Source organism: Podarcis bocagei, assembly GCF_964188305.1.
Source record: "Podarcis bocagei genome assembly, chromosome: 11".
In the NCBI taxonomy this organism is placed as follows: Eukaryota; Metazoa; Chordata; class Lepidosauria; order Squamata; family Lacertidae; genus Podarcis; species Podarcis bocagei.
Window position 1 is genome coordinate 1,834,349 of NC_138136.1, and position 22,809 is coordinate 1,857,157.

Consider the following 22,809-nt stretch of genomic DNA (forward strand, 5'->3'; position numbering starts at 1 on the left):
CCCACCCCACTCACCATTCCCCTCCCCCTCTTCCTTGTCCCTTTTCTTCCTAACCTACCGTATTTTTCGCCCTATAAGACGCACTTTTTCCCCTCCAAAAATGAAGGGGAAATGTGGGTGCGTCTTATGGGGCGAATGCAGGCTTTCGCTGAAGCCTGGAGAGCGAGAGCGGTAGGTGCGCACCGACCCCTCTCGCTCTCCAGGCTTCGCGGACCTCTCCTCGCGGAACGTTCCCACTGCTTGGGGAGAGTTGCCGGCATCCCGAAGCCTGCAAGCGCTGATCCCAGCACGTGCAGGCTTCGCGGAACTCTCCCCAAGCAGCGGGAACGTTCCCACTGCTTGGGGAGAGTTGCCGGCATCCCGAAGCCTGCAAGCGCTGATCCCAGCACGTGCAGGCTTCGCGGATCTCTCCCCAAGCAGCGGGAACGTTCCCACTGCTTGGGGAGAGTTGCCGGCATCCCGAAGCCTGCAAGCGCTGATCCCAGCACGTGCAGGCTTCGCGGATCTCTCCCCAAGCAGCGGGAACGTTCCCACTGCTTGGGGAGAGTTGCCGGCATCCCGAAGCCTGCAAGCGCTGATCCCAGCACGTGCAGGCTTCGCGGATCTCTCCCCAAGCAGCGGGAACGTTCCCACTGCTTGGGGAGAGTTGCCGGCATCCCGAAGCCTGCAAGCGCTGATCCCAGCACGTGCAGGCTTCGCGGATCTCTCCCCAAGCAGCGGGAACGTTCCCACTGCTTGGGGAGAGTTGCCGGCATCCCGAAGCCTGCAAGCGCTGATCCCAGCACGTGCAGGCTTCGCGGATCTCTCCCCAAGCAGCGGGAACGTTCCCACTGCTTGGGGAGAGTTGCAGGCATCCCGAAGCCTGCAAGCGCTGATCCCAGCACGTGCAGGCTTCGCGGATCTCTCCCCAAGCAGCGGGAACGTTCCCACTGCTTGGGGAGAGTTGCAGGCATCCCGAAGCCTGCAAGCGCTGATCCCAGCACGTGCAGGCTTCGCGGATCTCTCCCCAAGCAGCGGGAACGTTCCCACTGCTTGGGGAGAGTTGCCGGCATCCCGAAGCCTGCAAGCGCTGATCCCAGCATGTGCAGGCTTCGCGGATCTCTCCCCAAGCAGCGGGAACGTTCCCACTGCTTGGGGAGAGTTGCCGGCATCCCGAAGCCTGCAAGCGCTGATCCCAGCACGTGCAGGCTTCGCGGAACTCTCCCCAAGCAGCGGGAACGTTCCCACTGCTTGGGGAGAGTTGCCGGCATCCCGAAGCCTGCAAGCGCTGATCCCAGCACGTGCAGGCTTCGTGGATCTCTCCCCAAGCAGCGGGAACGTTCCCACTGCTTGGGGAGAGTTGCCGGCATCCCGAAGCCTGCAAGCGCTGATCCCAGCACGTGCAGGCTTCGCGGATCTCTCCCCAAGCAGCGGGAACGTTCCCACTGCTTGGGGAGAGTTGCAGGCATCCCGAAGCCTGCAAGCGCTGATCCCAGCACGTGCAGGCTTCGCGGATCTCTCCCCAAGCAGCGGGAACGTTCCCACTGCTTGGGGAGAGTTGCAGGCATCCCGAAGCCTGCAAGCGCTGATCCCAGCACGTGCAGGCTTCGCGGAACTCTCCCCAAGCAGCGGGAACGTTCCCACTGCTTGGGGAGAGTTGCCGGCATCCCGAAGCCTGCAAGCGCTGATCCCAGCACGTGCAGGCTTCGCGGATCTCTCCCCAAGCAGCGGGAACGTTCCCACTGCTTGGGGTGAGTTGCCGGCATCCCGAAGCCTGCAAGCGCTGATCCCAGCACGTGCAGGCTTCGCGGATCTCTCCCCAAGCAGCGGGAACGTTCCCACTGCTTGGGGAGAGTTGCAGGCATCCCGAAGCCTGCAAGCGCTGATCCCAGCACGTGCAGGCTTCGCGGATCTCTCCTCAAGCAGTGGGAACCACCGCTGGGCTCCCACGGCTTGCAGAGAGCTGCCTGTTTGGGGGCTGGGGTCGGGGGAAGCTCGGGCTGCCCCAGCCCCGCGCCTGGGGGGAAAATAATTTTTTCCCTTTATTTCCCCCCAAAAAAACTAGGTGCGTCTTATGGGCCGGAGCGTCTTATGGGGCGCAAAATACGGTAATACTGCATGCAACACTAATGTCTCACAAGAAATGAAACTGATCTGTAGAAAACGCAACTTGATAAAAGAGACATTGGAAGACACAAGATCTACCCACTCTGGAAGAATGGCAGATGAAGGTGATTGACTATATGGAATTGGCGGAAATGACTGGCAGAATCCGAGACCAGGGAGAAGAGTCGGTGGAAGAAGATTGGAAGAAATTTAAAGACTATTTACAGAAACATTGTAAAATTAATGAATGTTAGAATGATGTTGGATAGAAACTAAGCGTTTTTTTGCTGCAATACTGTAAGGGAATATGAAAAATGGATTACTAATGGGTAAAGATTTAATGTTACAATATCTTAAGATTAAAGATTAGGATAAACAAAGAGGGGAAGGATTTGCTGAACCAACAAACTGAGTTGGAATACAAAAAAGGGAGGCGTGAGGAGGTCCTGGAAACAAGCTAATGAAAAATAAGTACCGGTAATGGAAATATTGAGTTGTTTTTAATTACTTTTATTTTGTATTTTTCTTTTTTCTATTTTTATTTTGTAATATTTTGAAAATCTTAATAAATATCTTACAAAAAAAGACAATGCACGTCTTTTTGTAAACTAATAAATCTTTAATAAAAATATATTTTTTAAAATTAGTACAAACATCTTTACTGTATTTTTTAAAGAGCATGTTCTGAGTATTGATCCATGGAACCACTAACATCTATTTATTATGTATATTATTGCCTTCTTTATTATTTTTATATATATTATTCTATTCCTTTTTATTTAATTTTATTCCATTTGTAAATAATTTTTGAAAAAAACGCTTGTTGAAATATAAATATCAGTGACTTGAGAACATTCACAGAGAATGACTCATATTTCACACCCTTCCCTAGACAGTCATATTTATATATCAACAAGCTCCCCCCCCCCCCAGAAATATTTACAGTTGGAATAAAATTAAATAAGAAATAGGCAAAAATCCAATGGATTATTTGAAAATTGAACATCAGTATCACAAGTCAACTCTCTTGAAGTTTTGGAGGTCTTATTCAATGCTGAAGAGCCCTCTTGTGGGTGTGATGAATATTATTTTCTGCACTGTTACTATACAACAAACAATTTAAGGGTGATCATTGTACATTCTGAGCATCATATTTCAAGCTGAAGAGCTCAAGTGTGGATTAGGAATCATGTGTCTGAGTGTGCAGATGTTACTCTATAAATCATCGTGTACAATAGAAAGCATTAAGTCAGTATTAATTGTACTAGTCAGAACAATATAGTTTGTGATCTTACAGTGCAACTAGACATACAATGCAGGAGATCTCAAAAGGTGTTTTTTTGTTTTAGAAAACAGCCATGGGAGATGAGATGAGATGAGATGAGATGAGATTGGGAGCACAGTGCCCCCCCATGCCAATTCCCCAATTAAATATATTACCTCTCTCATCTTCTCTATTCCCATTGTGAAAATATACGAGATAACAATCCACTCCTGTGTGGAAGGCCAACGATCCATCTTCACCAACACAATATAATTGAACAGCATCAGGTACCCAACGTATGCCATCTGCAAAGAAATAAACTCAGTTTTCCTGGTTACTGTATAAATGTTCAGCTTACCTAGGTTACTTAATTCAACCATATTAGTTTTCTATTCCTAGACAAAAGAGCCATGTGCAATTTCCAATGCTCTGGTTCAGCCTTTCTTTGTGGACGCAGGAGTGCCAAAGCATGCCACAAAATGCCTCCTCATTCATGCCAGGGCTTCCACATCTCCTTCAGTTCCTTGTCTGCAGGGAGATGCATGTTCACAGCTGCCCAGCTGAATAGCTAAATCAGCACATGGCATAGCAGTGCTCCCTCAGAGTGTATCTACTGTAGACTTCAAATATTGGAAGTAGTCTATATAGATCAATAGCAATCTCAGTTATCTGACTGCTGGTCCTTTTTCAGCCTCAACAAGTACCAAGCACGCACAAGAAGGAGGTACCAGCTGGTTTCAGAAGTGGCAAAATTTTCAGAAGAATACCTTTTTTTTTAAAGGAAAAAGCCCTCAGAGGGGACCCCCCCCCAACAGCCGAATGAGGATGAGGACTGACTTAGACGGCTGACTGGGGAGGGTGGAGAACCAGACAAATGTGTTGGGATGGGAATGTGGTGCTTGGAAATGTGAATAGAAACACCCCACACCGCCATGTTTTGTTGCAGGCCCCACCTTTTCATACCAATAGGCAGTAATCTCCAAACCAATGAATGTATCTATATGGGCCATAATTATATATAATTATTTTTTTCCTCTAACATTATTTACAGCCATTTTTCAATTAATCACAAATAAGAAAAAAGGGGAGGGGAGGAAACCCCATGCCAATAGGACAACATTTACAAAATAGGGTAAACGAAATAAGGAGATGAGGATAAGGAAAGTGCTGTAATGTTTCAGGCATATGAAACAGAAGCAGCATTGCACATTAAACTGTTGACTATTGACCACAAGTCTCAAGAAATGTTTTCACATTAGTCCTCCAGATGTTCATGTTGATACATAGCTTCTTTTAAATATCCCATTAATTTCTCTTAATTATCAAGTGACACACAGAGGGGCTAAAGTTTGTGTCTTCCTGCAAATGCTCTACAATATTTATAAGGATTATCTACTTGCACATAGTTAGATATTACAATAATGCTTCACTTAGACAATGTAGACATACTGATGAGGGGGGCCTTTACAAACTTGTGTCATTAGGGACAGATGACAAAATGATAGTCACTGCTTACAGTGTAGAACCAAAATTTAACAATTGGTGCATTGTAGAACTCATAGATCTTGCGGCCAAAGGGGATCAATCTGTGTCTGCTCTGAACTTCCTCTTCCTCCTTCTTTCTTGAAGATTCCCCATTGCCACGTCCCAACATTGCCTACGGTTAAAAAGAACAAAAATGACTATAATAGATTATTTGCCAGCTGCCCAATCTAACAAAAGTAAAGCACACACAGACATTTCAAACTTACAATAAGAATCAGGTAATTAAGCAACATGAAAATTCATTCTTTAACTTTTGTATATTTGAAGCTGCCATTCATAACGTTGATTGAATCTTCAAATGCTGTAGCAACAGCACTTCAACAGAAACTACAGACATAAATGCAACTCACGAATCCCTTCCACTTCTCAGTTCTTTAAAAGCAACTATACAAACAAATAGCTCATCTTTTTTCCTTGCTGATATGGTTTTCTCCTGTTGCTTTATAATAGGTAATTTTTAAAAAGAAAAAATGGTTAGCATAAAGAACTTAAGAATCACACAACTGACAATTATGATGCTGGGATCGGAACAAACATGAGGGACAGCAGACTGAAGAGAGTGGGAAAGTTAGATAGTAAAACAGCATTTCCTACTTCAGTATTTTATTACTGAAGTAATAAGGGGAGTATGTAGGGGAGGGTTAGTACCTCTGTTGGGGGACACGTTGTACTCCTTCTGGGGTACTTTGCCCCCGTTTGGCTTCCACCCTGCACTCAGCTCCCATCTGTGGCTCCTAGAAGCTGTTAGCCTGCAACAACTGCCACACAGAAAGCAACAGCTTTGACTGGCTGGCTCAGCCAGGTGAGGGGAACCAATGGGTCTCCAACCCTCGATGAGAGGCTCTGGCAGATGGAGCACACGAGATCAAGAGTGGGTCCAATGGTCAAGTTTCTGCACGTGCCGTGGAGGGAAGTAAGGGGCAGGTGGGGCTCATCATCCTGGGAAGGTAGTCCATCTAGGCGAAGGAAAACTCTGACCCTAAACCTCTGCTGCCTTGCAGGAAAAAGGCTAAGAAGTAAACCCTACACAAATCTCGAGCCCAGTCCCTAGGACGGTTGATTAGCGCCTTGCAAGCCTCCATCTGGCAACTCCTGCAGCCAGGCTCGTGCCAATCAATGTATTGCTCTGCTTTCCTTTGGATCATATCAAGGAGGCCGAGAGAGAGGTCTTGTCATCTGGGCAACCCGGGACCTCCAGACACGCTGCCCAAGTCTTGAGTCCTGGGATGCTGCTAACGCAATGCTTTGACTTCACCCCCTCATACTTTTCAGGCTGCCCTAGAGCCTACATGAGAGTTGTTTTTAAATGCAGAATTAAAACAAAAAATGGTGGGAGAACTTAAAATGTCAACAAGCAAGTCAATACAGTTTTAACAAGCCTTTCTATGGCAAACAAGCTTAGTACCTCTAAATGTGTGCTAGTGTGCTAGTAAATGAGCAAGTAAATGGACCCAGGACTTCTAGAAAACGAAAGGCGCTTCTGTGCATTTTAGCACTTCATATTTCAGCAGAGCATTCACATCATCAGAGGCAGGAATTGCTCCATTTCAGAGCTGGCTGCTTTGCTGTTAGGCACATTAAGCTTTAATGATTAATTTAATTGAACTTATTTTGTCCACGGGTCTTTTAAAGATTCTTTTCAGCTGACTCTAATCCATATAAATATGTAAGTGAATTAGAAAACAGACCATAGAATTGGAAGGGACCCCAAGAGTCATCTAGTCCAACCTTGCAGTGCAAGAATCTCAGGTAAAGAATCCATGACAGATGATCATCCAATTTCTGCTTAAAAATCTCCAAGGAAGAAGAGACCACAACTTCTCAAGTGAGACCATATCTCTGTCAAACAGCTCTTACTGTCAGAAACATTCTTCCTGATGTTTAGTCAGAATCTTATTTCTTGTAAGTTCGACTTCTACCCTCTAGAGCAGGAGAAAACAAGCCATCTTCCATGTGACAGCCCTTGAGATATTTAAAGATGGCTATCATATTGTTTCTCGCTCTCCTCTTTTCCATGCTAAACATACCCATCTCCTTCAAGCACTCCTCATCAGGCTTAGTTTCCAGACCCTTGATCATCCAGTTGCCCTCCTCGGCACACATTCCAGCTTGTCAATATCCTTCTTAAATTGTAGCGCCCAGAATTCTGACCGAGGAAGAATAGCATGGTCGTATTATTTCCCTTAATCTGGACACTAGACTTCTGTTGAAGCAACCTAGAATAACATTTGCTCTTTTTTTGCTGCTGCATCACACTGTTGACTCATGTTAACCTTGTGGCCTAGATCCCCTAGATCATTTTCACATGTAGGGCTAGTAAGCCAGATGTCCCTTACCTTATATTGGTTCATTCTAAGTGCAGAACCTTACATTTGTCCTTACTGAAATTCATTTTGTTAGTTTGGGCCCAGTTCTGTAACCTGTTAAGGTCATTTTGAATCCTGATTCTGTCTTCTGTGCCTTAGCTACCCCTCCCAGTTTGGTGTAATCTGCAGATTTGATGAGCATCCCCTCAGTTCCTTTATCCTCAATTAATATTTTAGAATGCCTGAATATTTGAAAAAAGTAACAATGATCATTCTCTTGCTCATTTACATCTAAAGTGGCCCCCTATGCACACTTACCTGGGAGTAAGTGCCAGTAAACACAGGGGGAATTTCTTCTCAATAAGTAAAGAGGCATTGGATTGCTGTTCAAGGGGAAGGGCACCTTGTAATTCACCTTAGGACCTGTTTCCAGTTCTTTACTGGCACCAAATATGAAGGAAATTGTGCAAATCAAACAAAAGGTTTGATGTTATGCTTTTCTGTAGTAAACATAACAAAATTCAGATTCACCAGGTGGAAGAGGGAAAAATTGCCCAATTACCTTTCAGTGAAGTGCATCATCTTTTGGTAAGAAATGAAAGATAAAAATGTGCAACCAAATGTATTGCATTTAGAGAGCCAAAACCAAGATCAGTATAAAATTTTAAAAGATTCTGGAAGCCAAAGGGACAGTTGTAGTGGCAAATCCTTTTCAACAAGGGGAGTTTTTGTAGCCCTTGCACCCTGCTCCTCTTTGACAAAGTTTTTGGCCTCTTGTCACTTACAAATATGTTAGTGGCCTTGTGTTAGCTTTGAAACAAGGGAAACCCAAATCCAGTTTGCAGGGGAAGAGATAAGAAAGTTGCTGTGCCTCATGATTAAATCCGTATAATCTAGTAGAAGGAAGTATTGCCATAGGTGGACAAAACTACCCTTTGCTTGTAAGTGTACAAATGCTTCTGTTGTTTTTATACTTGGTGTGCGACCTCTCAACTACTTGCTGGTTGAGGTTGTGTTGCACCAACCTTTGTGTTGCATGCCTAAATAAATGTCCTGTTTTACTGGCAATTGGTTTCTGAATTCTATCTACCATTCCAGGCAGCCCAGGGGATTGGGCTTGAGCCCTGATGGTTTCCCGGTGCACGTGTGCACCCAATAGGACTCAGCTAAATAAAAGTGTTGAAAGAGAACTGTTTCCACATTGTGGTGAGGCACACTCAGCACAGCTAAGCAAAGCCAGTTTTCTAAATGGGATGCCAACAGTAGAGATGGGCAGATTCAACTGGCAGAAAGCAGCACAAAACTGACAATATTTGTTACTCACTTTGAGTACTACTGTTTCAAAAGACTACCCTTTGGCATCAGCTCAGCTTCTGTGCACTTCCAGAAGAGTTTGAATCACAAAAAAGAAAGAAAGAAAGAAAGAAAGAAAGAAAGAAAGAAAGAAAGAAAGAAAGGGAGAATCCTTTTATTATCTAGGTATCTGTATGTTTGATTGTTGTTTGTTTATTTAACAAAAAATACATACTGCTTGATTGTAGTAAAACCTCTAAGCAGTTTACAAGAAATATTGAAATTATAAAAAAAACCTAAAAACAATTTAAACATACCGTATTTTTCGTCCCATAGGACGCTCCGTCCCATAGGACGCATCTAGTTTTTTTGGGGGGAAATAAAGGAAACATTTTTTTCCTTTATTTCCCCCCAAAAAGCAGGTCGGGGAAACCGAACCAGGTTGAGGAACAGCGGGATGGCGCCGCTGCGCCTCCCAGCTGTTCCCCGAGCTTGTGGGGCTGGCCCATGTCTGCCCGGCGCGAGGGGCGCTCTGCTTCAGGGCGCCCCTCGCGCTGGGCGGCAGGCTGCTATCCGCAGCCTAGACATCCCTGCGGGACCTCCCACAGGGCTGCCTAGGCTGCGGATGTGTTCCTGAAGCCTGGAGGGTGAGAGGGGTTGGTGCACACCGACCCCTCTCGCTCTCCAAGCTTCAGCAAAAGCCTGCATTCGCCCCATAGGACGCACCCAGATTTCCCCTTCATTTTTGGAGGGGAAAAAGTGCGTCCTATAGGGCGAAAAATACGGTAATTAAAATGGGCAGGTTTTTGCATTCAAAGTTGGCAGTGGCGGGGAGAATCATAGAATCATAGAATCATAGAATCATAGAGTTGGAAGAGACCACAAGGGCCATCGAGTCCAACCCCCTGCCAAGCAGGAAACACCATCAGAGCACTCCTGACATATGGTTGTCAAGCCTCTGCTTAAAGACCTCCAAAGTAGGAGACTCCACCACACTCCTTGGCAGCAAATTCCACTGTCGAACAGCTCTTACTGTCAGGAAGAAAATGAACAGCTCTTACTGTCAGAAGTAAATGAGCTTTCCTTCTTGTAGTTTTTGGGCAACAACGTAGGCATGAAAATGCAGAGGTGGCGCCCAGGAAAGCAAGCTTTGCCACTTCTGAAGGATAATGCAGTGGGCAGGGAGTGAAGATGAATGAAACGAAGAGCTTCACACTTGTGGTTCCAAGTCACAGAAAATGCCCATAAAGCTGATTCGGCAGAAGTGGGTGAGTGGGCATGTGGCAGAGCAGAAGGACTTCAGCACCCAGCCTTTCCCAAGAAATCACCATGAGCAGAACTATTAAAAAGCACAGAACTGAAAAGAACAAGGGGATGCATTACTTCAACACAAATCGTTTCAGGGGTTTTTGCTTTGGTGTGCTTCAGAAAAAGTGCTGGAAAGCGGAAGAGAGGCCTGCCTCTTTGGCGAGGGCATTCCAAGCCAGGCTGCTTCCATGGAGGAAGTCCATTCCTTTGCGACTACAGAGAGGGTGGCAGAGACAGAATCTGAAGCCCAGGGCAAAACATAGTTTGGGGGTCCTTCTCCCACACCCCAACAAATGCCGTCAGTAACATATACTTGGAATATCAACCTAGTAAATGTATTACTGTCAGGCTTGGGGGATTCTATCCTCCGCCGGCAGCATCAAGAAAGTTCGCATTAATGGTTTTATTCAGTTCTTGTGGTGCAAGACAAAGAATCTAGTCCTAAACTCCATAGTGAAGCTGCTCACTCTGAGCTTCTCCCCTTCTTTCCCAGCATCAGCCTGTGGCCCCACGGATGGTCTCAGGAGTCAAACGTCTTTGAGGACGCTGGCTTTCCTAGGACATCTCTGCTGGCAATTCTCCCCCTCCCCCTCCTTATCCTAACACCTCCTAACTTGGCAGCTCTGAGTTCTGCTGCAGTTCAATCCTGTCTCCCTCTTCTCTTGAAACCACTGGAGAAGGGGACCTGATTCCCCCCCCTCCTCTGAGGGAAACAAAGGAGGAGGAGGGGGTGATTCCCGGCCTTCCCCTTCAGACCCTGACAATGACACAGTCAATCATGAACATTGCTTGGAAAGGCTGGGAACTTGTGACACAAAATATGGAAACCCAGAAACCCAGAAAGCTGACTTCTATGGAGTCACTAGGCTGTCCAGCTCAGTTTTCTCCACCCTGACCAGCAACGTTCCTCCAGTATTTCAGGCATCTGGAAATGTCAGGGATTGAACCAGGGATCATCTGAACACAAAGCAGATACTGAGCCCTTCCACTAACAGTGGCGGATCTTGGGATCTCACATTTCAGCAGCACCCTGTGCAACGCCAAAATTTGGCACCTGTCGCACTCCATTTTAAATAATAGTTGTGGTGTCTCCCACAGGCCCCTGAGGCTCCGTGCCCAGTGCAACCAAACTGTCAGGGGCTGGTCTGGATCGGAAGAGTGGGAGATGCAGATCCTAAGATCATATCCTAAGAGAAGAGGAAGGGGAATACTTGCTCCCCTTCCTTCCAGAGTCCCCAGAAGCAGGCAGACAGGCAAACAAACACAGAGGCTGCACAACTGAGAGAGGAGCTCCCCAGCTTTGAGATAGTAACTAAGCAACCAGAAGGGAGGGAGCAGCTGGGTGATACATCAGTCGAGAGTGGAGGGGAAGTCCCTCCCTCCCCCCCAAACTTGGAGGTATGATCATGTCGGAGAACAAAGGAAATGCGGGGGGGGACATCCCATTGGCATGCTTCTTGCTGCAGAAGTTGAGGGGAGGAGTCAGAGTGAGCAACTGCTATGCTTGCAGAGTTGTGTGTCTGTGCTTGCAACATGATACTGTAATAAAAAGACTATAAATCTACTGAATGCTTGTTAATTCTTATCTGAGAGCAACCAGAAGGGAGAAGGGAACTCCTGTACTTGACACAAACTGATCGCACTCCCCTAAATCCTCCACCTCCCCTTCAACTCCTGGCTTTTGCAATCTTGCACAAACTGTACAACTTAGCAATCGTGCAAAACTGACTGGGTGGTGGCTGCTGATAGTGCTCTTTGCCCTTGGTGGTATTCCTTCTCGGACCCGCTGTGATAGAAACAGAGTTGAACATAATGTTTGAAGTGCTATAATTGCTGGAACTTTTGTTTATTATAGGAAATTAATGGAATCTGTTAACTAAAAAACAAACCAGGCTCAGATTGAAATGTCTGTCTGTTCCATTGGCCCTTTGCTAGGCTCCCGCTTTATTTCTGAAGTCGCCTTCTTTATCGGAGTATTTCATGCTATAATGGCTCTGAAGTAACTGTAGGCCACTGAGCACAAATGTCTACCCACACTCACAAATGACAAATATTTGCGAAACTGCCAGGGTTTGGACTAGGAGTTCAACCTAAGAACCATGAACGTTATTTTCATGGTTGTTAGTTCATAATATTCTTACTATTCACAAACACTGTAGGTAGAAGCTAAAACAGCAAATGGTTTGCAACGTGCAGAAAAATACTTCTCTCTGTGAGAGGATGGAAGGGATGGAAAGGGGTGATAATTTGCTAGGAGGCTGCTATACGTAAGTGGCTTCTGTTTTTTCTGTTTTTTGAACGTAACTGATTTATCACGAGTCAGGCTGAGTCATGCAATAATGCATCAGGCACCGATCGGTAACATATTTGGGGGAAATGAACTTGTGCTATATATATAGGGACTTGTCTGTCACTGTGGCAGGTATAATGATCCCATCCCTGGGCGTGAGCAGTTGCATGCAGCGTGTTGCATCCCTGGGCGTGAGCAGTTGCATGCAGCTTGCGCTGAAAAATTCCCTGCGGCGCCCACCTCCTGCCTTTTAGTTTATTATCTCCTGCTTCCTTTGCAGCCAGCCTGACTTTCAGGCTAATTGCCCAGCACTCATTTCTTCCTCCACTCTTTTCCTGCTAACAATATATGGTGTCTGGTGTACCTTTTGTTCATTTTAGCACATGAACAATGAAATAATAAATTCACAACATCAGAGAAAACCAATATTATGCATTCTGGAACTGAAGGCTCCTGGAGGTCACTTGAGCCCTCTGCTGTTTACTGCAAAGAATTTGAGTGCCCACAGAATCCTTAGAGATATAAGTACTGGGTGTGCCATGCTGGTTCATTGTAATAATCAGTGCGTGCGCGCGCGTGTGTGTGTCTGTTATTTGTTAAATTTCTGTATCACCCTGCATCTGAGGATCTCAGGGCAGCTTACAATATAAAAACACAAAAGTGCATAACATACCAGTATTAACAAACAAAAACAAATTGTTGTTTAATTGTTCGAATGATTGTTTTCCCTTCCCCCACCTATGTTCTTATCTTATCTGTAAGCTGCCTTGAGTCCCTGCCAGGTAAAAATGCAGGGTATACACACACACACACACACACACACACACACACACTTTGTTGTTGTTGTTGTTTAGTCGTTTAGTCGTGTCCGACTCTTCGTGACCCCATGGACCAGAGCACGCCAGGCACTTCTGTCCTCCACTGCCTCCCGCAGTTTGATCAAACTCATGCTGGTAGCTTCACGAACACCATCCAACCATCTCGTTCTCTGTCGTCCCCTTCTCCTTGTGCCCTCCATCTTTCCCAACATCAGGGTCTTTTCCAGGGAGTCTTCTCTTCTCATGAGGTGGCCAAAGTATTGGAGCCTCAGCTTCACGATCTGTCCTTCCAGTGAGCGCTCAGGGCTGATTTCCTTCAGAATGGAGAGGTTTGATCTTCTTGCAGTCCATGGGACTCTCAAGAGTCTCCTCCAGCACCATAATTCAAAAGCATCAATTCTTCGGCGATCAGCCTTCTTTATGGTCCAGCTCTCACTTCCATACATCACTACTGGGAAAACCATTGCTTTTACTATACGGACCTTTGTTGGCAAGGTGATGTCTCTGCTTTTTAAGATGTTGTCTAGGTTTGCCATCGCCTTTCTCCCAAGGAGCAGGCGTCTTTTAATTTCGTGACTGCTGTCACCATCTGCACTGATCATGGAGCCCAAGAAAGTAAAATCTCTCACTGCCTCCATTTCTTCCCCTTCTATTTGCCAGGAGGTGATGGGCCCAGTGGCCATGATCTTCGTTTTTTTGATGTTGAGCTTCAGACCATATTTTGCGCTCTCCTCTTTCACCCTCATTAAAAGGTTCTTTAATTCCTCTTCACTTTCTGCCATCAAGGTTGTGTCATCTGCATATCTGAGGTTGTTGATATTTCTTCCGGCAATCTTAATTCCGGTTTGGGATTCATCCAGCCCAGCCTTTCGCATGATGAATTCTGCATATAAGTTAAATAAGCAGGGAGACAATATACATCCTTGCCGTACTCCTTTCCCAATTTGGAACCAATCAGTTGTTCCATATCCAGTTCTAACTGTAGCTTCTTGTCCCACATAGAGATTTCTCAGGAGACAGATGAGGTGATCAGGCACTCCCATTTCTTTAAGAACTTGCCATAGTTTGCTGTGGTCAACACAGTCAAAGGCTTTTGCATAGTCAATGAAGCAGAAGTAGATGTCTTTCTGGAACTCTCTAGCTTTCTCCATAATCCAGCGCATGTTTGCAATTTGGTCTCTGGTTCCTCTGCCTCTTCTAAATCCAGCTTGCACTTCTGGGAGTTCTCGGTCCACATACTGCTTGAGCCTTCCTTGTAGAATTTTAAGCATAACCTTGCTAGCATGTGAAATGAGTGAAATTGTGCGGTAGTTGGAGCATTCTTTGGCACTGCCTTTCTTTGGGATTGGGATGTAGACTGATCTTCTCCAATCCTCTGGCCACTGCTGAGTTTTCCAAACTTGCTGGCATATTGAGTGTAGCACCTTAACAGCATCATCTTTTAAAATTTTAAACAGTTCAGCTGGAATACCATCACTTCCACTGGCCTTGTTATTTGCAGTGCTTTCTAAGGCCCATTTGACTTCACTCTCCAGGATGTCTGGCTCAAGGTCAGCAACCACACTACCTGGGGTGTACGAGACATCCATATCATTCTGGTATAATTCCTCTGTGTATTCTTGCCACCTCTTCTTGATGTCTTCTGCTTCAGTTAGGTCTTTACCACTTTTGTCCTTTATTATGGTAATCTTTGTACGAAATGTTCCTTTCAGATTTCCGATTTTCTTGAACAGATCTCTGGTTCTTCCCATTCTGTTGCTCTCCTCTATTTCTTTGCATTGCTCGTTTAAGAAGGCCTTCTTGTCTCTCCTTGCTATTCTTTGGAAATCTGCATTCAATTTCCTGTATCTTTCACTATCTCCTTCGCATTTTGCTTGCCTTCTCTCCCCCGCTATTTGTAAGGCCTCGTTGGACAGCCACTTTGCTTTCTTGCATTTCTTTTTCATTGGGATGGTTTTAGTTGCTGCCTCCTGTATAATGTTGCGAGCCTCCACCCATAGTTCTTCAGGCACTCTGTCCAGCAAATCTAAATCCTTAAACCTGTTCCTCACTTCCACTGTGTATTCATAAGGGATTTGGTTTAGATTGTATCTTACCTGTCCAGTGGTTTTTCCTACTTTCTTCAGTTTAAGCTTGAATTTTGCTATAAGAAGCTGATGATCTGAGCCACAGTCAGCTCCAGGTCTTGTTTTTGCTGACTGTATAGAGCTTCTCCATCTTTGGCTGCAGAGAATATAATCAATCTGATTTCGATGTTGCCCATCTGGGGATGTCCATGTGTAGAGTCGTCTCTTGTGTTGTTGGAAAAGCGTGTTTGTGATGACCAGCTTGTTCTCTTGACAGAACTCTATTAGCCTTTGCCCTGCTTCGTTTTGATCTCCAAGGCCAAACTTGCCAGTTGTTCCTTTTATCTCTTGATTCCCTACTTTAGCATTCCAATCCCCTATAATGAGCAGAACATCCTTCTTTGGTGTCACTTCTATAAGGTCTTGTAAGTCTTCATAGAATTGGTCAATTTCAGTTTCTTCAGCACCAGTAGTTGGTGCATAAACTTGGATTACTGTGATGTTAAAAGGTCTGCCTTGGATTCGTATCGAGATCATTCTATCATTTTTGAGACTGCATCCCAGTACAGCTTTCGCCACTCTTTTGTTGACTATGAGGGCCACTCCATTTCTTTTACGGGTTTCTTGCCCACAGTAGTAGATATGATAGTCATCCGAACTGAATTCGCCCATTCCCGTCCATTTTAGCTCACTGATGCCCAGGATGTCAATATTTATTCTTGCCATCTCATTTTTGACCACATCCAACTTACCCAGGTTCATGGTTCTTACATTCCAGGTTCCTATGCAATATTTTTCTTTACAGCATTGGACTTTCCTTTCGCTTCCATGCATATCCACAACTGAGCGTCCTTTCGGCTTTGGCCCAGCCGCTTCATCAGCTCTGGATCTACTTGTACTTGTCCTCCGCTCTTCCTCAGTAGCATGTTGGACACCTTCCGACCTGAGGGGCTCATCTTCCAGCGTCATAACTTTTATATGTCTGTTGTCTTTGTCCATGGAGTTTTCTTGGCAGGGATACTGGAGTGGCTTGCCGGTTCCTACTCCAGGTGGATCACGTTTGGTCAAAACTCTCCACTATGGCCTGTTCATCTTGGGTGCCCTGCTCGGCATAGTTCATAGCTTCTCTGAGTTCTTCAAGCCCCTTCGCCACGGCAAGGCAGTGATCCATGAAGGGGACACACACACTACTACTAATAATAATAATGTTAGACGGTAGAGGGGAAAGAACCCAGGCTGAAGGCAAAGACCAAGGTCAGATGGTGGAGAGGAGGGAACATGGAAAACCATGCTATTTCTCTAAAGAAACACACAGAGACAAGACAAGACATTACAGTGCCCTGTGCTGCTACTAGAGGAAAATATAGTGTTGGAAAAAAGGAATGGGAACAGGGCATCAAAAGAGAGGGTAATTGTAATTCACTACATTGTAGCTCTGCTTATTGGATTTGAATAAGCACTTCACTCATTGATCAGAAGCCAGCAGTAATTAACTACAATTAAAGCAGAACAAGTTCATTTTGGAGGAAAACAACCTGTCAATCTTAAACTGGCTTCTGATCTTCCCCTCTTTTTCCAGGATCTTGCCTGCATAGGGGTCCTGTAGGCTGATCTTGTGCCTAGCGTCTTCTGCTTCCCTGAATTTTGGGTCTTGTAGGCAGAGCCTTCTGCCTGCCCGCAGATAAGATCTTGGGGACAGCTCTTGCTGATGGCCTGTAGGAAACAGCCTAATTTTTAACAAAATTTAATGAAGTAAACCTTAAAAAAATGAATATGGGCACCGAGAGACCAGTAAGTAGCTATGATAAAATAAAAAATGCTTGTGATGTCTTATGCCAGCAGAAGCCCAGGAGCCTTTTTAGTGGTTTAACTGGTTTGATTCTTTCTTGTACATACAATAAATTCATTTAAAATTAGCATGACAAAGTCACACATGAATATTTAGTCAGTATTGACTTCAAAGGGACTTCTCACTTAATGTTTGCCATCATAAGCAGCTGTTATATAATGTGTGCTTCTAAAATGTTTAAGAAAAGCAAATAAACATTAGAGGAGGGAAAATAAAATAAAATAAAACTATGCAAAAGGCACCTACTAAAGATAATAGAATAAGACCATTAAAGAACAATTTACAATCTACTCAATAAGCTGTCCCATAATATTGTAAGTGGATTGTCAGGCAACAGAAGCAGCTGGAAGAACCCCCTGATTTCCATAGATTCACAAAGATGATCCTCAAATGGGTCCTGCATTCCAGCTTCCAACTGAAAACAGGAAATCCTAAAGCTTGTCGACTGAATGGTTCCTTAACCTAATTGTGAAAAACTCATAGAAAGATATTCCAGATTGTTTAATGATCACTAAATATATGTCAATATTTGTGAACACCTCGTCTCTATAATGCTAAATGTGGACCTATCACCAAGTAAAACTATTATGTTCCTGTTTTTGTCTCCAATTCTTAACAGCAACTTAATCATCCTTGACAGCTCACTTTATTTGACAAAACTTCATAGAGGCTTATGCGACCCTGAGCCCCAACTTCCCCCCAAGATGCTGGAGTTGCCCTAACATCTCAGCTGGTTTTTGGTTTTTTGGTGGCAAGAGTAAAATGAGCATTGGTCAAGGATATGATCACTTAAGCGTAATTTAATTGGAGCTGTGGTTTTTAGCTTGTATCTCAGTCCTTGAGATGGAGTGGACAAGAAATGCAAAAAATGTTAGGAACGGTGCATTTGCTAAGTATAACAGCAACAGCTGGAGATAAACACTTTTGTTACCTTGCAACAGTAAGCAGCTTTAACATACAGTTGCTTACAAATACAGTTTTTCGTTAACAATTGTATTTAGATTTAAACTTGAGAATAACAAAATGACACACCACATCTAAAATATTGCCGTGACATCTTTTTTTTTTTGTAAATCATTGCTTTGCAGCAATAATAGTAAATAATTATTGTATTTGGGAAGAGTCCTCCGCTACTGATAGTCTGTACCTTCCATAATCCTTGTAAGTAGGATGTCTCTATAACGGTGTCCTTTACAAAAAGCATGATCAGCCATAGTCGGGTGCGCCTCCACGATTGAAGTCAAGGCACAACCAATGGTAGCCAGCTGCGTCACAATGCATTGTTTCCCAGAAGCAAAATGGAACTTCTGTAATTCGTTACCTCATTTGACTCTAGGAACTCTTCCTGGCCACAAACTATACGGCACGGCTTATACTCAGCCATGGTTACTTTCAACAGGGCATCTCAGGAGAGGTTCTGGGTGGATTGGGCTCCCTAAAAACATGGCACTCCTTAATAGAGGGTTCACCAACATGGCAGTCACAGGGGCTGCTCCTCTGCTGAAGTTAAGCTTGGAAAAAGGTGATCTATTGTGGCCAATGGAACAGTTGTGGGGCACTATGTCTTTCTGCGGCCTCCAATTGTGCCCAAGGACCCTAAAAGGTGGGTGACCCCTCCCCCAACACATACAGAAGTGGAAATGGTAAAGGGGGGGGTAATGGCTGGGCGAGCCACTTCCAGCAATGTGTTCCCTTACTGTGAGTTCCATGTCCTCCTCTTCTTTTTCTTTCACTGGTTTTTCTGGTTCCTCTGGCTCTTTTTCTTGAAGTTGGATCTCTTGAGCCTGAGACATGTAAGGCATGTCATCTTTGTTCTTGAACTCCAAGCTGAGAATTGAAGGAGGAAGTAGAATTCCTAGAATTACCTAAAGCAATAATAATGATAACAATAATCATCACAATTAACAGGTTATGGTTATGCCAGTTGCTTATTTAGTTTCAAATTACATGTGCTCTCTGGGCCATCCAATAATCTGATACTCATGCATGTGGGTTTCAAAATGACTTGCCAGGGGCTGGTGCGAAAACCCATTGTGTGGGCAAAGCCAGGGATAGCGGGAGCAGAGGCTGGCCGTAGATGCTTCCTAAAAGACCTGGCGTCCTAGAGAGCTTAAAAGGAGTAGCTCAGCCTTGCCTTACGACACCTCCCTTTAGAGTTTAAAGTGGAAAGATTTGCAGAGGCCCCATCAATGCTTTACATGATCAAAGCTGTTACTGCTAATTCAGCACGACCTCTCCCTAAGCCTCAAGTTATGATATCATTTTAAAACAGTCCTGACCTTTAGGCTGGAATTTTTGCGCATCCGGAGTCTGCCCATCCACATGTCTGTGAGCAGCATTTGGCTACAAGTGTGAGCAATGAAATCGCGATGTTTGGCTGCCACTGCGAGTTGCAGGCACGTGGCATTGCTCCAGTTCTTCAGCTCGTAGGTCAGAAGTTTCATTGCCAGCTGCTCATCCTGCTTGTAGGATTGGTCCAGGAGCTCCACTGCCAGCTGGCCAAAATCCCTGCAATACAGGCCGCTTTTTGTTAGTTTGTGCAATCTGTTACATGGAAGTTAAACAACTGGGAACACTTCTGCTGAAAGGACTATGCTATACTCAGGTGCACTTGGCATATTGGTGCTGAAGGTTAGACATCTAGTGAAGCTCCTTAATTTACTGTTGGTAAGAGGTCCTAGCTCCCACTTGCTTCCTTTCTTCACCTTGGTGGCTTACATCTGAACCATCCCACTTCCTATTACCTGTTTGAGAAAAGCACATTTCCTAGGGAATCCTTAACTAAGGGAATATAGTGCATCCCTCCCCCCAACTGTGCTAAGTGAATAGTAGAGGTATGGAATTCAAACATATAAGCATCCTCTTTTTTCATTCAACCCAGGTCTGAAGGGAAGTGCTAGAGGACTTCCAGGCAACCTGTTTTTATTGAGCATTCATTGTAATTTGTTTGCAGGGAAATTAGATGGCATTGATTGTTTAATAAGCATTCACTCTCATTTGTTAGTGGGCAGGCTAGAAGACTGTTGTGTCCAACAAAGTCTTCTCCTGCACTTCCCACTACATTTTCCCTATTGCAAAAAGTTGGATCTTTTGGGTAAGCACGTGCTAGAGCTCCAAAAAAGCTTTAATTGCACAGCCTGAATTTGCTGCTTGTAATTTAATCCCACCAGAATATAGTGACAATCTGGAAGCACCCTTGGGATTTATGCAGTGTTTGGCCATAACAGGGGACTGGATACCAATGATCTGACTGAGGATTTCATGGTACTAGATGGTGATGATAGTTGTTCCTTGTCTTGACAGGCCTTGTTACTTCTGTGCGTATCTATGTGTTTGAGGAATGCTCATAATAGGCAACATTCAGCACGTCCGGCCTTGTCTGGGCTGGTTCACAGCCAATTCTGAAATCCCATGGCGTTAGAGAGCTTAGCCAGAAGGTTCACAATAATATATTGTGTGAAGGCTGCATCTGCTTTTATCTTAAGACCACTTAACAGCTGCCATTTGCATCTTAAGAACCTTAGACTATCATAATATGTGCTACTCAGAGCAGCCCTTTGATGGCACAATAGCATGAACTTAGGGCTGGGTCACCACAGGAGCATGATACCAGGGATTCAGCATCTGCACCAGTTTTCTATAACTTTCCCAGTAAAATGCAAAGTGCAATTTTTGACCATAAAGGTCCTGGGGTTTTATAGATACCTGAAATATTACCACTCCACATAAATCAATCCAGAGGAATTTATTTACTGTATTATCTACACATCACATTCCAACAGCAAAGATCAATGGAAAGGTCTTCTCCGTGGCACGCTCATACCTATCAAACTCCTTGGGTCAATAAGGGCACTGAAATAAATACCTGGGTACTTCTGGGAAGTGTTATGCTATATTATATTATATTATATTATATTATATTATATTATATTATATTATATTATATTATATTATATTATATTATATTATATTATTACACACACACAACTTCTTGGCCCAACGACCCCCCAAAGCAGTAAACAGCACATTAATACATAGAAAGGTACAATAAAGGTACAGTGAAAAGTAAACTGGCCCAAATATGATAATGCTTTACTAACTTAGGATTGGCTCACATTAACCTTCAGCTCTATAGTCACTATCCTCTCTTGCTACCTCAGGGCATGCTGAGTTCACCAGCCCACTTGCTGGTCCTCCTTGCCCAACTACAGGACTCTGACAATCCAGTTCCCCAGTAAGGTAAAGGTAAAGGTACCCCTGCCCGTACGGGCCAGTCTTGACAGACTCTAGGGTTGTGCGCCCATCTCACTTAAGAGGCCGGGGGCCAGCGCTCTCCGGAGACACTTCCGGGTCACGTGGCCAGCGTGACAAAGCTGCATCTGGCGAGCCAGCGCAGCACACGGAAACGCCGTTTACCTTCCCACCAGTAAGCGGTCCCTATTTATCTACTTGCACCCGGGGGTGCTTTCGAACGGCTAGGTTGGCAGGCGCTGGGACCGAGCAACGGGAGCGCACCCCACCGCGGGGATTCGAACTGCCAACCTTTCGATCGGCAAGCCCTACGCGCTGAAGCTTTTACTCACAGCACCACCCACGTCCCCTCCCCAGTAAGAGCCACAGGATATCTGTTGCTGATGCTGATGATAAGAAAAGTCTGTAATACCCCCCCAACACACTGGATATGCCTTTGTGAGCTGCATGCAGACACAGCTCCCCAGAATCCTAGCTCTTACTTGGAAGCCAAGCTAGCTCGCATTCCCTGCTCCTGCTCTCATGCAAGAGCAAACCCACCTACAACTAGTCACTGTAGGGGTGACTGGGACTTGCCACCAGAGAAGAAGGCTTGCTCCCTGAAAACCAGCTACAGTTGTGGCAAAGTTCTTACGATTCGTGTGTGGGGCTATGTCTGGCTCTTGGAACAAGCTCCTGTTTTACAGGTGCAGCAGAAAAGCTGGGGAGGTTAAGGTTGTTTTCTACCTCCAAGCCAGCAATATTGCTGCTCCTTGCTTGCCTTCTGAGCCAATGACAGCCTCCAAATAAATAGGTTTCTCCCAGGAAACCTACTATACACAAGTGCAGGAAGTCATCTTGTTTGGTCTGGCTATCATCAGATCAGTGTTAAAAAGAAGTGGGGTCATTGTAACAGGCTTTTAGGTAGTATCAGTAGAAACAAATCAAGATGAATTCATTAATTATTCAACCTGGAGTTATGATTTAACTCCTGTGATATGTCATCCACCATATCATTCTCGGATGCTTCGTGGGCCATGGCTTTGCAGAGCTTACAGGCCACTAAAGCCTTAGCCATGGCTTCCTCTCCATGTTGCCAGAAAAAGAGGGCCATCTTCTGACGCTTCATTAGCACAGCCCACACCATCAACTCATGAAAAGGAAAAGGGAAATGGTTAATCTCGGGGTCATCAAGATCAATGTCCACTTCTTCCTCTCGCTTCTTGGTTGTTTTTCTTCCCCTCCGCAGTGGGACATCATCCTGTTAAATGGAGAAAACGCCATCAGACCAAAACAGTTTCAACCATGTAATGTTTGTTAGGAGACATTAAACTAGTTCCTTTGCTACAGTCATAAGTTACTAACAAACTTGCTCTCTTTAGTTTATGTGACTCTAGATACTTTCTCACACAGGGCAAAACATCCACACTTTCTCACAATAATAATACATACTGCCTTGGGCCTCCATCACAAAACAGATGTAAATAACCCAGCCTTTAATATATCTGAACAAAAATTAAGAATGATGCCCACAAAACAACAGTTTTAGTACTTCAAGAAATACTTGTTGAAATAAATAGCATTGCTAACATCTATCCAGTCCCTGCATTAAAAACAATAAATCCCTGTTGAATGCCTTGCTGGCCAACTTAAGCCAACCCAAATATTGTAAACTATATTATGTGTTTTATGAAATATCTTGCTTTAGAATTATGTGAATGTGGATTACATTCATCCTGTTAAAATTAGAAAACG

General features: G+C 44.6%; 1 protein-coding gene across 8 annotated transcripts in view; it reads right to left on the reverse strand.

The window, feature by feature from the left end:
- Positions 1-22,809, reverse strand: part of TRPM3 (transient receptor potential cation channel subfamily M member 3) — a gene marked incomplete at its 5' end in the record, with an annotated part of 449,010 nt that overhangs the window by 26,732 nt on the left and 399,469 nt on the right. For 5 of the 8 annotated variants that reach the window (XM_081213521.1, XM_081213517.1, XM_081213519.1 and 2 more), the window contains 6 exons: positions 3,526-3,654; positions 4,866-5,006; positions 16,563-16,688; positions 18,522-18,689; positions 19,104-19,332; positions 22,026-22,315. In XM_081213521.1, the coding sequence (XP_081069647.1) occupies positions 3,526-3,654; positions 4,866-5,006; positions 16,563-16,688; positions 18,522-18,689; positions 19,104-19,332; positions 22,026-22,315 (1,083 nt within the window). The remainder of the gene's footprint in view (positions 1-3,525; positions 3,655-4,865; positions 5,007-16,562; positions 16,689-18,521; positions 18,690-19,103; positions 19,333-22,025; positions 22,316-22,809) is intronic. The other 3 variants (XM_081213522.1, XM_081213524.1, XM_081213523.1) reach the window with 1 other exon arrangement.